The sequence below is a fragment of the Ammospiza nelsoni genome, chromosome 7, assembly GCF_027579445.1.
Source record: "Ammospiza nelsoni isolate bAmmNel1 chromosome 7, bAmmNel1.pri, whole genome shotgun sequence".
NCBI lineage: Eukaryota > Metazoa > Chordata > Aves > Passeriformes > Passerellidae > Ammospiza > Ammospiza nelsoni.
In genome coordinates, this window is record NC_080639.1 from 20,405,266 (window position 1) to 20,420,258 (window position 14,993).

The window sequence follows — 14,993 nt, forward strand, 5'->3', positions numbered from 1 at the left end:
TGTTTTTGACACATTGACCAAAAGCTTGTTCTGAAAAATAATCTTAAATAACAGGTCCTGTATAGAGAGGCTATTCAGTAGGTGATGCTGATATTCAAGCCAGAACAGCAAACTAGAGCCTCAACATTTCAGAAAAACGTGCAACTGTTCACTGGGTGATTCTGGGAGGACATATCCACTTTCTTCTTGTGCCAGCAGTTCTTAGCACATGGTATTTTATAGGCTCTTTAAAGGCATCCAGACTCAAGAGGCTACCTAGAATGTTCTAAATCACTTTCCCTCTCTCTGCTGTTATGCTTCATGGGCAAAATGGAAGTTGAAAACCAGTTCCCACCTCAACACTGAAGAATGCAGATCATGGAAAGTTTGAATTCTAACAGCATTTATTATTTACCCTTTTCCCCCCATGTATTCTACAGACCACTAGTACAAATATTATTCTACTTAAGGCACATTATCAACAGTCATATAATTAAAATGTTAACACTGAGCAGTTGCATAGATTCACAGGTTTTTATGCAAACATCCAAAAACCATTTGCATGATACTGTGTATACACAAGATTCTTGTGTATACACAAGATACAAGGTCCTAAAATACTTGATGCAATGCCCCTTCATATAGAACTGAGCTTTGTAAAAAGCTTTGAAAGCTGCAGCAGTTATCTGGTGGTACCTTGTGTTGCCTGACAGCATATTTTTGCTCTAGGAAATAGATATCATATCAATTACACTATCTAATCAGATAAAAAATTCTTACATAAGTTACTCTAACATGAGTACTTGTTTTCTTTAATACCTTTCTGATTTCAGGCTTTTTACTACTTTATACTGGTTTTGTGACTTTAAGAGAACATCTTCTATTCATTATTGTGTGATGTTCAGGGTAAAATCAGGAGAATTTTATAAACAAAAATAATTATCAGCCTTTAATATTCATGTACAGCACATCTAGAAAGAGTACAAAGTTATAATCTTAAGAATGTAGTAAAATCTTCTACAACATGGTATTTTATTCTCATTAAAATCATTGCTATATAGTTGGATTTGTGTCCTTATTACATTTATAACAGAACCATACTTAATTTATTTTAATAAACAATTTCCTATTTTCTGTGACTTAGTGTCTTTTTGCAGCAGAAAAGTGGTTCAAACTCTGCTAATCTGCTATGGCATTGAGAACCCTCTATTTACCACAAGTATAAATTATTGAAATATCTAAGTCAAGACAGACCTAGAATCAGAATGTGCAGCAATACTTTGCTGCTGGAGTCAATAGCCAGGACTTCATGGCTGTCCAGGAAACTATACTGGTCAGGTACCTCCATCATCTTATTTGACCTTTCAGTCCCTTTGGTATCACTGTATCCTCTTCAGGATTCCTAAATCTGACCAGATTTCTACTCTGGTTTTGCTAATTTAGGAATAAAAGGCTTAAAGAAAAAATTTCCTAAAATACAACTTAACAGAACATTATTCACAGCCCTGTAGCACAGTGGCAGCATGCTTAATACAAAACCTAAACCAAAATGAACAGATCCTTACCTGATCCTTGCTGAATGTAACCATGCTTTGGTAGGCAGCATCTGCAGAAGCAAATATGTGGGGGGGATTTGATGAACGTTTCACACCATGGTAAAGCTTGGAGAACTAAATTCAAAGAAATACAAACAATAGTCAAAATATGCAACTTAGCTACATATTAAGAACTGAGAAAAAGACAGTGAGTATCATCTGTTCAACAGAAAGGAGTTGCCTGTTATACCACAGAATTTCCACTGAATCACCTGGAACAGGAGTGGTAATTCTTGGCACCACCCAATTTCCAGAACACAAATTACAACACTGATGTTTCCCAAACAGGACAATGAGGAGAGCTGTATCACAAGGAAGAGAATTTCAAACACAAGCCTTCAGTCAAGGAAATGACCAGTTCATACAAAAGAAACTTACAGTGAATCTGAATTCTGGCCCCCTATCTGAAGCCCTGATTTTGGCATCCATGGAGACTTAAGTTATTTCTAGCTCCACCTCTCTTCATATTTGTAGGGAATTAAACTGGCCTTTTTCTTACAGCATTTGATTAATTTGCTTCTTTTAAGGCAGAGCTGATGGCACAGGACATATAATAAGCCTCAGTCAGAGCATTTCTTCAGCAAGCAAAAACCTCAGCATGAGGAGGTTCATATAACTGTCTTCTGTCTCCAAGAAGAAAGCCCTAAATGCTAAGCAAGAGGCACAGCTGTGCCTGGGGTAATCTCTGTCCCTCATGTGGAATTTGTGTCTCCAAGAAGTGAATAAAATCAAATTAAACCAAATTTAACAAACAAAACAAAACAATTTTTTAGCCACACTGTTCTGGAAAAAGAAAAGGCTGAGGTTTAGTCTGTCCTCCTAACTTCCAGCATCACTTAAGTATTTTAGCTAGTGGTGTTAATAGAAAATGTAAAGCAACTTCCATCTTCAGCTTGGAATTTCTCTTACCTGGGGAGAATAAATGCTGAGATTCTGGAAGGGGTTCAAGGCTATTAAAATGTCTCCAACATAAGTATAGATCTGTAAGTCAGCATAACGCTTTTGCAGCTGATGGATAATGGTATCCTGAGAAGATTAGAGAAAGTTTGATAGTTATAGAGTATTTTCCCACTTAGGAAGATTTTTATAAATATACTGAAAACATTGTTTAGAAATGCTTATTCTGTTTCTAATTATATTTTAAATGCCAAACCCACAAAATAAAATGTTTTCAAAATTCTTGCTAATGCTATACAACTAAGTCAAATGGCAACTCCTAATTGGAAATGAGAGTATTTTCTTATATCAGCTGGGAAATAAATCTTCTGAAGAGAAAATTGTGGTAACAGATTATTGCTGCACTTCATAGTACATGACCATTTAATTTTTTTTTCATTTGGCCATGAAACAAAGATAATATTTTTTCAAGGATTAAATTTTAAGTAGTGGTAAAACTGTTTGAACAGGACAATAGCACAATTTAGTATTATGCCTTTTTCTTGCTGGCATGTAATTTAAAGATTATCAACACAAAAATTTACAGATACTCTTCAAATAGCTGATACAGTGAAATATGAAATGGATAGTTTCGTCATTTTTTAGCCAGAAGCAGCAGATAATATGTTATCCTATACAAATCAATTATTTTAGAAAAAATCACTTAAAACTACATCTTTATGACTAAACTTTGCATTTTAGGAAACTCAAAAAAATAATTTAAACTAGTATCATTCATAATTAAGCTTTTCCACATTATAGTATTCACTGCTCCTACTTTTATGCAACTATAAATTAACAAAGTGAGGGCAGCAGACCAGTCACGTGAGAATTCTTTTGCCTTGAAGAGACAAAAGTTTGCAAGAAGGAAACATTCTCATTCTGCTAAGAGATGCCTAGAAAGAAGAAATAGGCAAGAATGTGAGGAAGCTGCTACCCAGACAATACAGTACCTCATTGAGAACTTCTAGATTTACCAGATCGTCATCTAGAGAGAACTTGTCAGCTCTGTCCACATGGTAGGGTCTTCTAGTATGTATTCTTTCATGCCTGGAAGTTGTTAGCAGAGCATCAGTGTTATGAAAGTGTATTAGAGACAGCAAACATTAAGATGCAAAGGGAAGTCCTGGGTGAATGTTTTCGTCATGCACAAACACAAATTTGCTCTCTGAAATGTGGAATTTTGCTTGCAGTATCCTCTTATAAAAAAGCAATAGATCACTTGCTGTCTGGTGTACTACCTATTTTCTCTTTCACAATTTATAACCCCATCTATTTATCAATGTCCAGCAAAGATTTACTATTTACAGACTTACTACTCCTCACTCACATTGAGTAAATTAAAAAATTCTTCCTCTTTTCCTTTCCCTCCCAGCTCTAAGTTAATAAACTACCATCAGTTTAATTAAATGCTACCCCCACGTGCCCAGCCATAGTACTGTCATCTAAAGAAGATATAAGCAGTAAGTAGGATAAAATCCTACTGTTACCTTGATGTATGCCAAAGTGCCTCCTCAGATGACCCTAAATGTGGCCCAAAACAACGTTTTTGAACCACAGCTGCCATCAGATCTAAATTGTATGGATGTGCAGTCAGCTTGTCTCCAGAGCTTTAAGCCACACAACAAGCAGCAGAGACAAACTGTCACATAACCCCTTTATAATCAGATTATACTGAAGGAATCTTTGAAAATGTGGTGTATATGTTTTTAAACAACACATCACGTTGAAATGGGAACAAATTAAAGGCTGTAACACGTCTTGCACAGAGGGTGTGAAATATGAATGCTGTAAGCACAACTCTGCTTTTCTTTACAACAAACATAATCAAAGCATAGTAGAAGGACACCCATGGAGATACAGTCTGCATCCTGCTGAGTAACATTTAGCATTGATCCTCAGTGACAGTCCTTGACAGATTGTTTTTGCCTTGCTTGCCATGTAGAAAGCAAGAGCCACATGATCAGGCATCCCAAAAAAAAGCTGAATATTACACCAAGCAGTAACAGAACAGCACTGTAACTTGGCAGGAAACACTTCTTTATCTTTAATGTTCAAGGTTAATATGAAGATGTAGCAGGTTTCCTTAATCATATCTTCATATGCTCTTGGAAACCCTTTTTAAAAAATAAACATTGAGGCATTTTCATTTTCTCCCTTTATGTACGCTTCTATATTTCAAGCTAATCAGCTTTCATTCAGTAAAGAGAATGTTTTCATATCCAAGAGCTATTACATCACCAGAAGAATTATTGTAAGGAGAGCCTCTAATACAGAGGAAGGAGAAGAGTGTTAGTCATCAATACAGCTTCCCTGGTAACTGTGAATCACATCAAATGATCACACTTTTCTATTTTTATTCATTTTCCTCATTTCCTTTTGGCTACTCAATGAGTTTTAGAAAACCATAATGGTTTATTTGAATTGTAACTAAATAAAACCATGCAAAGTGTTTTGTCAGCTAGGAAATAAAACAGTGAGTAGACAGCAGGTTTTGCTGACAGTCCCACTACATTCCCACAGATGGTAGTTTGCTTTATGTTGTACATATGAAGCAATGAAAGAAGGACACAAGAAGACAAGAAGCTATGTAAGAAAAATTGTTATAGTGGTATTTCCTGTGGGCAGCATGGACTCCATTTGAATTTGTTGAAAATTCCATTCAATTAAAACTTCCCTTTTCTGGTCTTTGATTAGGCATTGGGTTTTTATTTTTTTTGAGTCACTATAAGGAAAAACATTACACTTTTCTGACAAGCTAGATCCTCAAAGGAGTAAGAATGCATGATGTACTACCAGGGTTTTTAAATGTTGTTTCCCTTTCAAACCAGAATTCAAGCTCTTATTTTACTGCACAGAAAAATTATGTTGTAAGTAATGTAAATCAGTTAGAGATGGGAGCACCCTTCAGTCTATAAACAAAGGAAATATTTTAGCAGTTGCTTTACTTCATGAAGATGTAACTAACAAAGCAATGGCTGGACATTTTAGCTAACATAACTCATCTGGGAAGCTTTTTCTTCCTGGAGCGAAACATCACAGCCACAATATTGAATTGCAACAAACTGCAAGCAGGGACACCTCTACCAGAGGTGCAAGGAGGAGGGGGAAGAGGGCACATTCAAACCTAAGCATGTCTAATTGAAGAATGGCTTTGTAACCTAATCTGTTATCTGATTGTGTATTAAACTCCTGCTGTTTGTTCACCTTAAGTGATAAACGAATCATTTTTTTTTACTGGAAAGGGTTCCTTTTAAAACTATGTAAATAAATAAGGAAACTGGGCTGCATTAAATATACGTAAAACATATATACCTTTGTGTAAATATTTTCCAGCACTGAACTCATTTTCCTAAGTACATGATTAAGAAGAGGATATTAGGAGCATAACATCACATTAGCTTCCAATCTCCTGCTGGCCTCATCAGTTTTCTACTGACCCTCTGTCCGCCAGTGCATTGATAGAGTGGGAAGGGAAAAACCAGACACTAACCTTTAATTATTTCCACAATTTTACACCAGAAATACAATCTGCTTTTAATACATACATTAAAAATTCTTAAATAGCAGAAGGAAACTCTTAATTGGGGAAATAACTATCAGTATATTTATTGCATAAAAAGTAGAATTATCAGCCATTTTTTCAATTACCTTTCCTTTCTGGCAATATATAAAAAGTAAAAACTCTAAGCAAAAGGGAATTCAAAGATGTTATGTTATCTTCCCTAAGCTTCCAGGAATTTTCTGAAGCAATCCCTGCAAGATGCAGTCTTTTCCCAAAACAAAACAACTGCCATAAAGGGTGCAAAGGGCCAGTCACTCAAGGTACCTGCTTTATTAGAGCATCACAGAATGGTTTGGGTCATAAAAGACCTGAAGAGCAGCATTAGATTGATTCCAGAAATCTAGAGCTGAGCACTGTCTGTGGAAAAAGGCTCTATGCTCTGAAGCACCTTCCTGTTACCATTTTATCATGCAGGAGTAGCTGCAAGGGACAGGTTTTGTAGGAGGAGCAAAAGTAAGAAGCATTTCTCCCTTGAGAGAACTATTTCATGAAAAGGCAGGAAGCATTCATTTGTTCTACTGGTGGTAAAGATACAGTTTGAAAGAAAGTAACCAGTTGGAGCAGTAGAAGTGCGCTGTAAATAGCTGTACACTCCTCTATCCTGCTACCAAGGGATGGGGAAAGGAAAGCTAGCTGGATCACAGTGACTTCTAGATCATAAAGTCATTTTGCTGGCAGGTCCAAACTGAGCAATAAAGCAACACAGACCAAGAATTTTTGCCTTCTTTGGGAAGTTTCTATCTCCTCCACCCCTAACATCTTTAGAGCCTTGCAAGTGGCCTTTACTTTGGCCTCTTGGTGCAGTTAAGCATTTATGTTTACTCTTTGTTTCTAGGATTCACAAAGGTACAATGGTTTCTGTAATTGGTCTTCTATAGATTATTGCCAATTTTAAAATTAATTCCTGAGATTTACAAGAAAAATACTCAATACAATGAAAAACAAAAAAAAGGGAGAGTGTGATACTGTCACACAGAGATACACAGACTACTTTCCATGCATTGCTGTTTCTTTCTCTGTCTCTTTGCTGTCTCTGGCATGCGAGTTTTTCCTTCAGCTTTGGCCTCACAGACTTTTCACCTCTCTTAGACACTTTACCTAATTCAGAACGGATCTCTACTCTGTCTCATTGCAAAGACTTAATTTTGCTCCTTTACATTAAGTTTCAGCCTGAAGTAATTTGCTGAAGCAAGGTCATAATAGAGACACCAACACAGTCTTAATTACAATATAAATGCTACAGCTATATTTTACAACTCCAGTAAAAAACACATGCACTATACACAGAACAGGATCACTTCTGGGGGGCCACAGGAGCTTTGAGATTTTTTAAAAATATATTAAAAGGGAGAAAAAGGAGTTTTAAACTCATTTGCCTAATATTCATATAGAAGAAGGCTGGAAGAATTGTCTTAAATTACATTGTGTATAGCATCAGAGAACTATTTTTTGTTCTGTTTCTGTTATTATCTCTGAGTCCAAAGAAAATTACTGGCTGGATGCAATCAAGTTCCTTGCTGTTAATTGCTTTCAAAACTAAATGTGAGCTGGCAGAGAAGCTTGATCTCTGGTAGTAAGAATTACTTCCTTGGACTGCTGCTGCAATCCAGCTGGTTCATGAGAAGGGGGAAGCTGCCAAGATGTGGTACTGTCATTCTAATATCTGACCAAGGTAGCCTGAACATTCCTGCCCTTATCAAACATTAAATACTCTTTTCTTTTTTTTTTTCCCCCTTTTCTACATTTTTCCCCAGGCTTCTTCAAGTTTGATTCTTCCCAATGTACAGATTTGCTTTTTATCCTTCAAAATGCAAGGTTTCACAAGTGTCTGTTCTCCATTACAGAAACAAACCTCTAAATGGTGACCAGCAGTAGCACACTGACCCAGCATCATCCCAACTCCTTATTAATAGTCTACCTTAAACTTGTTTCAAACCATATTCATGCAAGTGTTGAAGCTTTTTCATTCTTTTAAAAACTGAAACCAGAGGCGAGTAGGTCTTTTCTGATTCCTATGAAGAAGCCAATTTACAGACAGGAGCATAAGATACCTATTCTGTAGGAAAACATCCGAGAGAAGAATGAGCCATGTCTGGAGCTGGCCTTATTTAAACCTGCTGATAACTGGGAAGCTGCCACTTTGAACCATAAAATCCAAACTATTCAACATTAACTGTCAAACATCAAATCATTATATAACTTTTACATTGGGAGTTAGGTTAATAACATTAGGTTATTGAGGAAATGCAGAAGACCCTGCTTTTTCTCAACTTTTGATAGACAGAGCTAACTGAATAAATCTAGATGTCAACTGGTGATTATTAAATATTTTATTACTTCAAAATTAATATAGATTTATCTACTGCAATTCATACAGGTGCTCCACATTATCTCCTCTGAGGGAAAAGCCAAATGCCACACAGAAACCCACAATATCTAAAATTTTGAAAGACAGCTTCAAAGAATATTACCAAGAGCAAAAGTTATAGAGTGCATTCTGTGAGGACTCTTCTGCCCTGTCTCCAGTTCTAAGCTTTTAAGCAGGTATTTTCCTCCCTCATGTTCTGCTTCTCCACCACCGTAAAAAGGCAGCTAATAGATCTGTTACTACACTTGAATTTCTCCATCTCATATGCTTTTATGACATTTCTTTTTTAGATTTTCTCCTACGTGCTATTCTGGACAGAGCAATCTGTTATTTTAAGACTGAGCACAAGTAGATAATGTCTTAATTGTGGTACATTCAAATGGGAAAAGAAAAAATCAGAACATTTTAATTTCATTCCCTTCTGCTGATGGTCAGTACTTTTCAAGGCCTTCAGTTAAAGATTTAAAATTCTATAGTTTTCCATTAGTTCTACTCACATGCCATGAAACAGTTTTTGTTTTGTTTTTTATGGAATAAAATGGAAAGTTTACTTTTTTTGGAGAAAGTTTTCCTAAAGGACACAGGATTTTATCATCATAATTTATGCAAGGAAGGGTTGGGACAACAGACAGAATACCAGGGTTCCAAGTGAGCTTCCCTTTTAAATGTCTCCATGACAAGCTCCATTGTATTTTTAAACATTATTTATAGAACTTGGTACAATTCCTAGCTTAAAAGGCTTTGAAAGTTTTTACATCTGTTTTTCAGCTTTTTCAAGACTGAAGCAGCTGCTGGCTTTGCCAGCTTGAGATAAAGTCCTGACAAGGACAAAAATATGGGGGAAATATTTGATGTTTATAAGCAAACACCAGAGAATATACGCACTTTTTGCAGTGCATTTTGCCAGTGTAGACAGCACAAAGAGTCATTTAAAATTTAACAATGTTAGGAAACACACTAAATCTCTTCTGACTTTCTCCTTAAGCAGGCTGTATGTTGGAATCCCTTGTACTATGAATCAAAAAAGCAACCAACCACACTAATAAGTTCAAGAGATCAAAAGGTGTATTTGGAAAGTGAGCAGCTCTCTCATAACCTCCCTTAATGGATTATCAAACACACTCAAACATTATTTAACAACAATATAATCTCCACAAAGAAAATGCTTACTGTTAAATGAGAATGAATAATAGCCAGGATTTGTAACATATCTCTGCTTAGAGCCTTCCCAAAGCATTCCCCAGGCTCTAGGGCAGGAAGAATGAAAAGAAAAATGGCTAGAGCTCCAGGCATTATACATGTTTCTCCTCATTACCAGGTTTACAGCAACCCAACAGTACAGTACAGTATGGCTTCATAGACCAAGACAAGTTCTTGCCTCAGCAAACTGCTATCTCTTTTCCATAGGTATGATATATTAAGTAAAACTATTAACAGCCATTTCATAAGTTAAAAGAACAGAGAAATATTGAGGGCAAGTGATAGAACAAAGATTACACAGCAAATCAGAGTGAGAATGAGGAATAGAACACAAACTTCTACTATGATATTGTATTAAATTCAGGAGGTGCCTAAACATTCTTGGTACTTTAATGACAAGCAATCATATGAATCTTCATCTTGAGGAACCTACCCCTGAAGTACAGCAAGTTTGTGGTAAGACTGACTTGTGTACCCTTTTTACCTAGAGCATACATTATTAATCACATTCAGACACACTGAGTATATCAACACTTCGTTATTATTTTTGTAACAAAAATATATTTGTAGTTCTGCTTATCATTCCTGACAAATGTTTGCTTGTTCTGTTGGCACAGAACATTGAGGTTCAGCAATGCACCTTGCAGTACCTAAATTCCTTCTTTTTCCCTCCATTCTCCAATTTTATGCTACATGAGGTACAAGTCTTTAGGAATGAATGATATTTCTTGTTCTCACAATGTTTCTATGCATAAGAACACTATGTGAACAACCATCTTACAGTATTTGTGTGACTACAGAAGCATGAAAGCAAAAAAAAAGAAGGAAAAAGAAGGAAAAAACTGAGTGAGATCCTGTGAAAGCATCCTCTCTGATTTTAAGAAATGCTTCCTGCCTAGAGGCAGCTACATATTGATAGGAATAAGACTGCTGTGACTCCCAAGATGACCTAGAAATCAGTATCCATGTGTTAAAAAAGAATTCTGTATTTTACTTTAGAATAGAAGGGGAAGAAAAATTCTGCATGGCTGGAATGACTACATGTGAAGCAACGTTCTGATGTACTAACTTTTATTTTTCAAGGATTGAAGAACTTCTATAAAAATAAAACTAGTGGACTACTTAACACTGAATAAATTTCTTAGAATTAAACTTCATACAATTGTTAGTATGTCAAAGCTGTTAATGCAAAGCGAAGTGCATTGCTAATTAGCAATTATGTTTTGTTATTGTTAGAAAACAAATACAGTTAACTGATAGCTTATAAAAGAGATATGTATAAGAAAGATAATGCCCAGAGCTCATCTTTACACAGCTGTGACATTAGACTTTCTCACCAAGTTTTTCCTCATGAGAGTATAAGACACAGGCAACGCAGGTGTGGAAAGGTAATGCTGAAATGCCAAAACACAAGAATTTCAGTGTAAAAGATGCCAGTAGATGAAAAAAAGAATCGTCTCCCTCCTTACAAGTGTGGAAAGAGGGATATTCCAGCTGGGTTTTCTGGAAACACTTATTTGCATAAGGATCAAAGATATCTGCACCTCACCAATGAAAATGATTTAGGGAAAAACAGAACTAGTGGAAAAGTTTCAAAGAGTATCCTTTTCAGTAAAAAGGCAGGATGAATTGTTAATGTTATTTTTAATTTTAAAAGTGGTCTTTTACCAGCATAAACATTTTCTTTTTATTATTAATTTTTAACCTAAAGGAAATCAGAATATAAAATTCTCTAATAAGTTGCTTCATGGAAAAGTAACAACAGTATGTTCATCAGCAACAAACTGATGATAGCCACAAATGTGTGTTAACAGGCTTCTTTGAGCTCAAGGTCAAGAAAGAGCTCCTTCAGTTCAGAGGTCTGACAAAATGTACTGAAGCCTGGCTGTACTGCACATGAAGCTGACAAAAGGAGAATGAAAGAAACTAAAATAAGGTGATGTTTCAGTCTGTGGCTCCAGAGGCCAACCCAGATGGTCCTACCAAAAGGGGCCAGTCTGTTTTTTCCTACCACTCTCCTGCTTATTCCTGGCCATGTGAAGCATTCCCTTCTTCACTTCAGCTCAAATAAGAGTAGAAAGTTATTTGTGTTTCTGCTGGCTTAGTTTTTTTCTCTCACTGTAGAAGTTCAAGCTCAGGAGGTTTCTGACAATCCTGAAGCTGCAATAAAAACAGCATCATGAGTTTGTTCCTGGGAGTTGAGGGAAAATGAAAGAAGCCGATTCTCTCCTTTTCACTAGCAGGGCACTCTCCATGTCCCTCCTTCACATGCTCTAAGTCATTAGTAGTGACTCTCAAGTCTGCAGGCTTGCTCTCAGGCACAATGATCTGAAGTGATGTACCAAAACAGGCAAAACTGGCAGGGCTCCACTGGAAAGAGAATCCTATTTAAAACCCCACAGGTGCTGAATCAGTACAGAATCAAAAGACACAAATCCAAAGCACCATCCTGGAAGACTTTCATATGAGACAAAACACCTCCTGATCAGCTGCCATCACCAGTGAGTCCTTGGGCTCCCTCAAAGAAGTGCTGTTAACACAAGCACAGTGATGATTTACCAGTCTCTGGAAATTTTCAGCCTGAGCTCTTGAGAACATTTTCTTTCGCTTATCTTTTAAATTATTAATTTGTAGTATTGCTTTACTCCTTAAAATGGGTGTCTATTTTTCTTTATATCTGAACACCAGGAAATTAATGTACATTGCATCACGCCTGTCATGGGCACACCAATAAACAGAAAAAACATGCACTATATTCAATGTTTTAATAGAAAAGTTTTACATAACATGGATTTGAATTGGCCTTATTTACTTTGAAGTGGTGACCATACATTCAGATGCCCTCTACAGATCGTAACAAATGAATACCAGTAAATTTTTTACAGTACCATCTGGTCATATGTTCTTCTGCATGTCAAATTTTGTATTGAAAATTATGTTGTAGATGCATTACAGAGGTTTTAAAGGCTTTTAATGGGTAACATTTTTTTCTAGAGGGTACAGTAGCCCTATTACAGAGCCAAGTTTTTCACTGTTATGAGGCTATGTCAATCCTCTTGGGAAAATTCTAATTAGATGCTCTTAGTGGTTGGTTCTTTTGAAATAATCTTATGTTTCTAGTCCAGCATTACATGTCTGGCCCACAGACTTAATATTTTGCAGGGATGTACTTTTGCTGTCTCATTAACTTTGTACCTATTTGATCAATCTTAAAATCTTTAGAATATCATACTGAACAATATGTCGTAGATTTCAGAGGTAAACAGTAAGTAGATTTTTGTCCTCACTGAGCATGCCCTCAACCCCATCACAGTGGGCTGCTGCTTCACAGAAGTAAGGATACCATAGTATAATGCTAAAACAATCTGAAAGATTTTTGTTTGAAAATAAAATACTTAAGCTGGGTCAGGTGGTGACAGGACAGAGAAGGAGTTAAACTTCCTTAGATGAGCACTGATTCATACTAGGCTGCTGGGAAGCAAAATCCTTCTTACAGTCCAGTCATGTCTAAGGTGCAGTAGCTTGCCTGTCACAGCACACCCAGTTAATACATGAAAAGGCTTGAGGAAAGAAATGCTGTCGTGGTCTTGGTTCTTTGTCACTCCACATTATGGAGCTCAATCCCACAAGAATGTATCGGAATACCATGACAAATCCATTTCAGAGCTTCTCTTAGCACAAGGATCATTTCACTCTGTCTAAATGTGCAATCAGGTCAACAGCTGGAAAAATTCTTATACTCTTGGGCCAGCCATGCCATAGCTGTAGGCAGTGTGATCTGTCAGGTGCTATCTGGGTGCCGTATCTTAGGAAATGAGATAAAGCTGTAACTTCTGCTGTAATGCTGGCATAACTCCCACCCACAGTGAGCATTCCCAGGTATGTTTTCCCAGAAAACAAACAAACAAACCAACCAACAAGAACAAACACACACACCCCACGAAACCAGCCAAACAAAAACTAACCACTCTCACAAGTCTGCTTCACCTTGAAACTATATTAACAACCATTCCCTTATTTTAACTTGTAGATTTTTGTTTGGGCCTTTAGCATTTCAGCTACAGAGATTTCTGGCATGCAAGCATATACATGTTTTTGACTTCTGAATCATAACATCTAATTTCTTTCATCAACATCAGTAGGTGGTTATTTATAATAATGGGCCAGAGCTTATCTAACTCTAGAATTTCATATTACAGAATGATTGCTGAGCTTGGGACAGTGTGTTCATTTGCATTTAATTCTCTTTTGAAACAGTGAAATTCTGCCACCCTCTGGACAACAACTAAACTAAGACACATTTACAGTCAGCCTCAAAAGATGCCACTTCTGCCAGAAAGCATGCATTGCTTTTTAGGCATGTTTTAAAATTAATTATTGGGCTGAATGGAAAAATAGAAGTTACTATTAAACTACAGACAAAACAACTACTTTCAGTACTGAACAGCCTTCTTACTAAGAGGATTTAATAAAACAGCAAATGTCAAAATTTTCTGTTCTTAACTTTTTCTAGGAGTCACTTGAATACTCGCAGTTGTATTTTTAAAGATCTGTTACCAAAGTATAATACAATGTTTTGTGCCAACATTTATTTCCACAAATCAGAACATTCTGGAATTAACAACATCCTTCTGATTGAGCCAAATGAGAACAAGTATAGAACAGAGTTCAGTGAGTGAAAGAAAGGCAAAGAAAGTTGCATTATGGCTGATCAAACTACCTTTAAAATGTATCAAAGGGACAGCACGACTCTTACATTCACATGGCAAGCAGCACTTGTTGCAAATTATATTGGCATTCAACACATTAATGATCATTTGAAACAGTAAAAATCACATCCAAAGTTTCAATTTGTGCTTCCAGTATAAGTGTGGGGAAGGAGGGCCGCAGCATAAATACTGCTACATGCAGGACCTTGTACAGTACCTTGTTTTGGCTATGGAGCCCAGCTGCTGCTGTTCTTGGATGAGCTCAGCCAGCTGTTTTTGCAAAGACATATCTTTACCGTGTACTTGCTTAATAAACGGATGTTCCAAAAGATGGGTGACCGAAGGACGCTGCTCAAAATCTTTGATCAGACACCTGAAACAGGGGTGACAGAGAAATAGGGGTCTCAGACAATGATGTTATCATTACAGCATGCATTGAGTCAGCTTACTGTGTGGCTGTCACTCTGTTTTCTTTTTCCACAAATTTGAGTTCCTCAATATGTTACAAGACTCTTCCATACTGCAATAAATCTGGCATAAAATACTTAGCTAAGTGAAGGCACTCCACAAGAATACAGTATAAAGGCTAAAAACTTGAGCTTATTTAATCTCTCTTTTTAACTGTAACTAGATAAAAGGAA

At 36.5% G+C, this 14,993-nt stretch overlaps 1 protein-coding gene across 1 annotated transcript in view; it reads right to left on the reverse strand.

Annotated features, from left to right (window-relative positions):
- MYO3B (myosin IIIB) overlaps positions 1-14,993 on the reverse strand; it is a 193,368-nt gene that overhangs the window by 96,349 nt on the left and 82,026 nt on the right. The window contains exons 11-14 of the mRNA XM_059475789.1: positions 14,570-14,725; positions 3,464-3,560; positions 2,484-2,600; positions 1,545-1,649 (exon numbers count right to left, since the gene is read on the reverse strand). Of these exons, the coding sequence (XP_059331772.1) occupies positions 1,545-1,649; positions 2,484-2,600; positions 3,464-3,560; positions 14,570-14,725 (475 nt within the window). The remainder of the gene's footprint in view (positions 1-1,544; positions 1,650-2,483; positions 2,601-3,463; positions 3,561-14,569; positions 14,726-14,993) is intronic.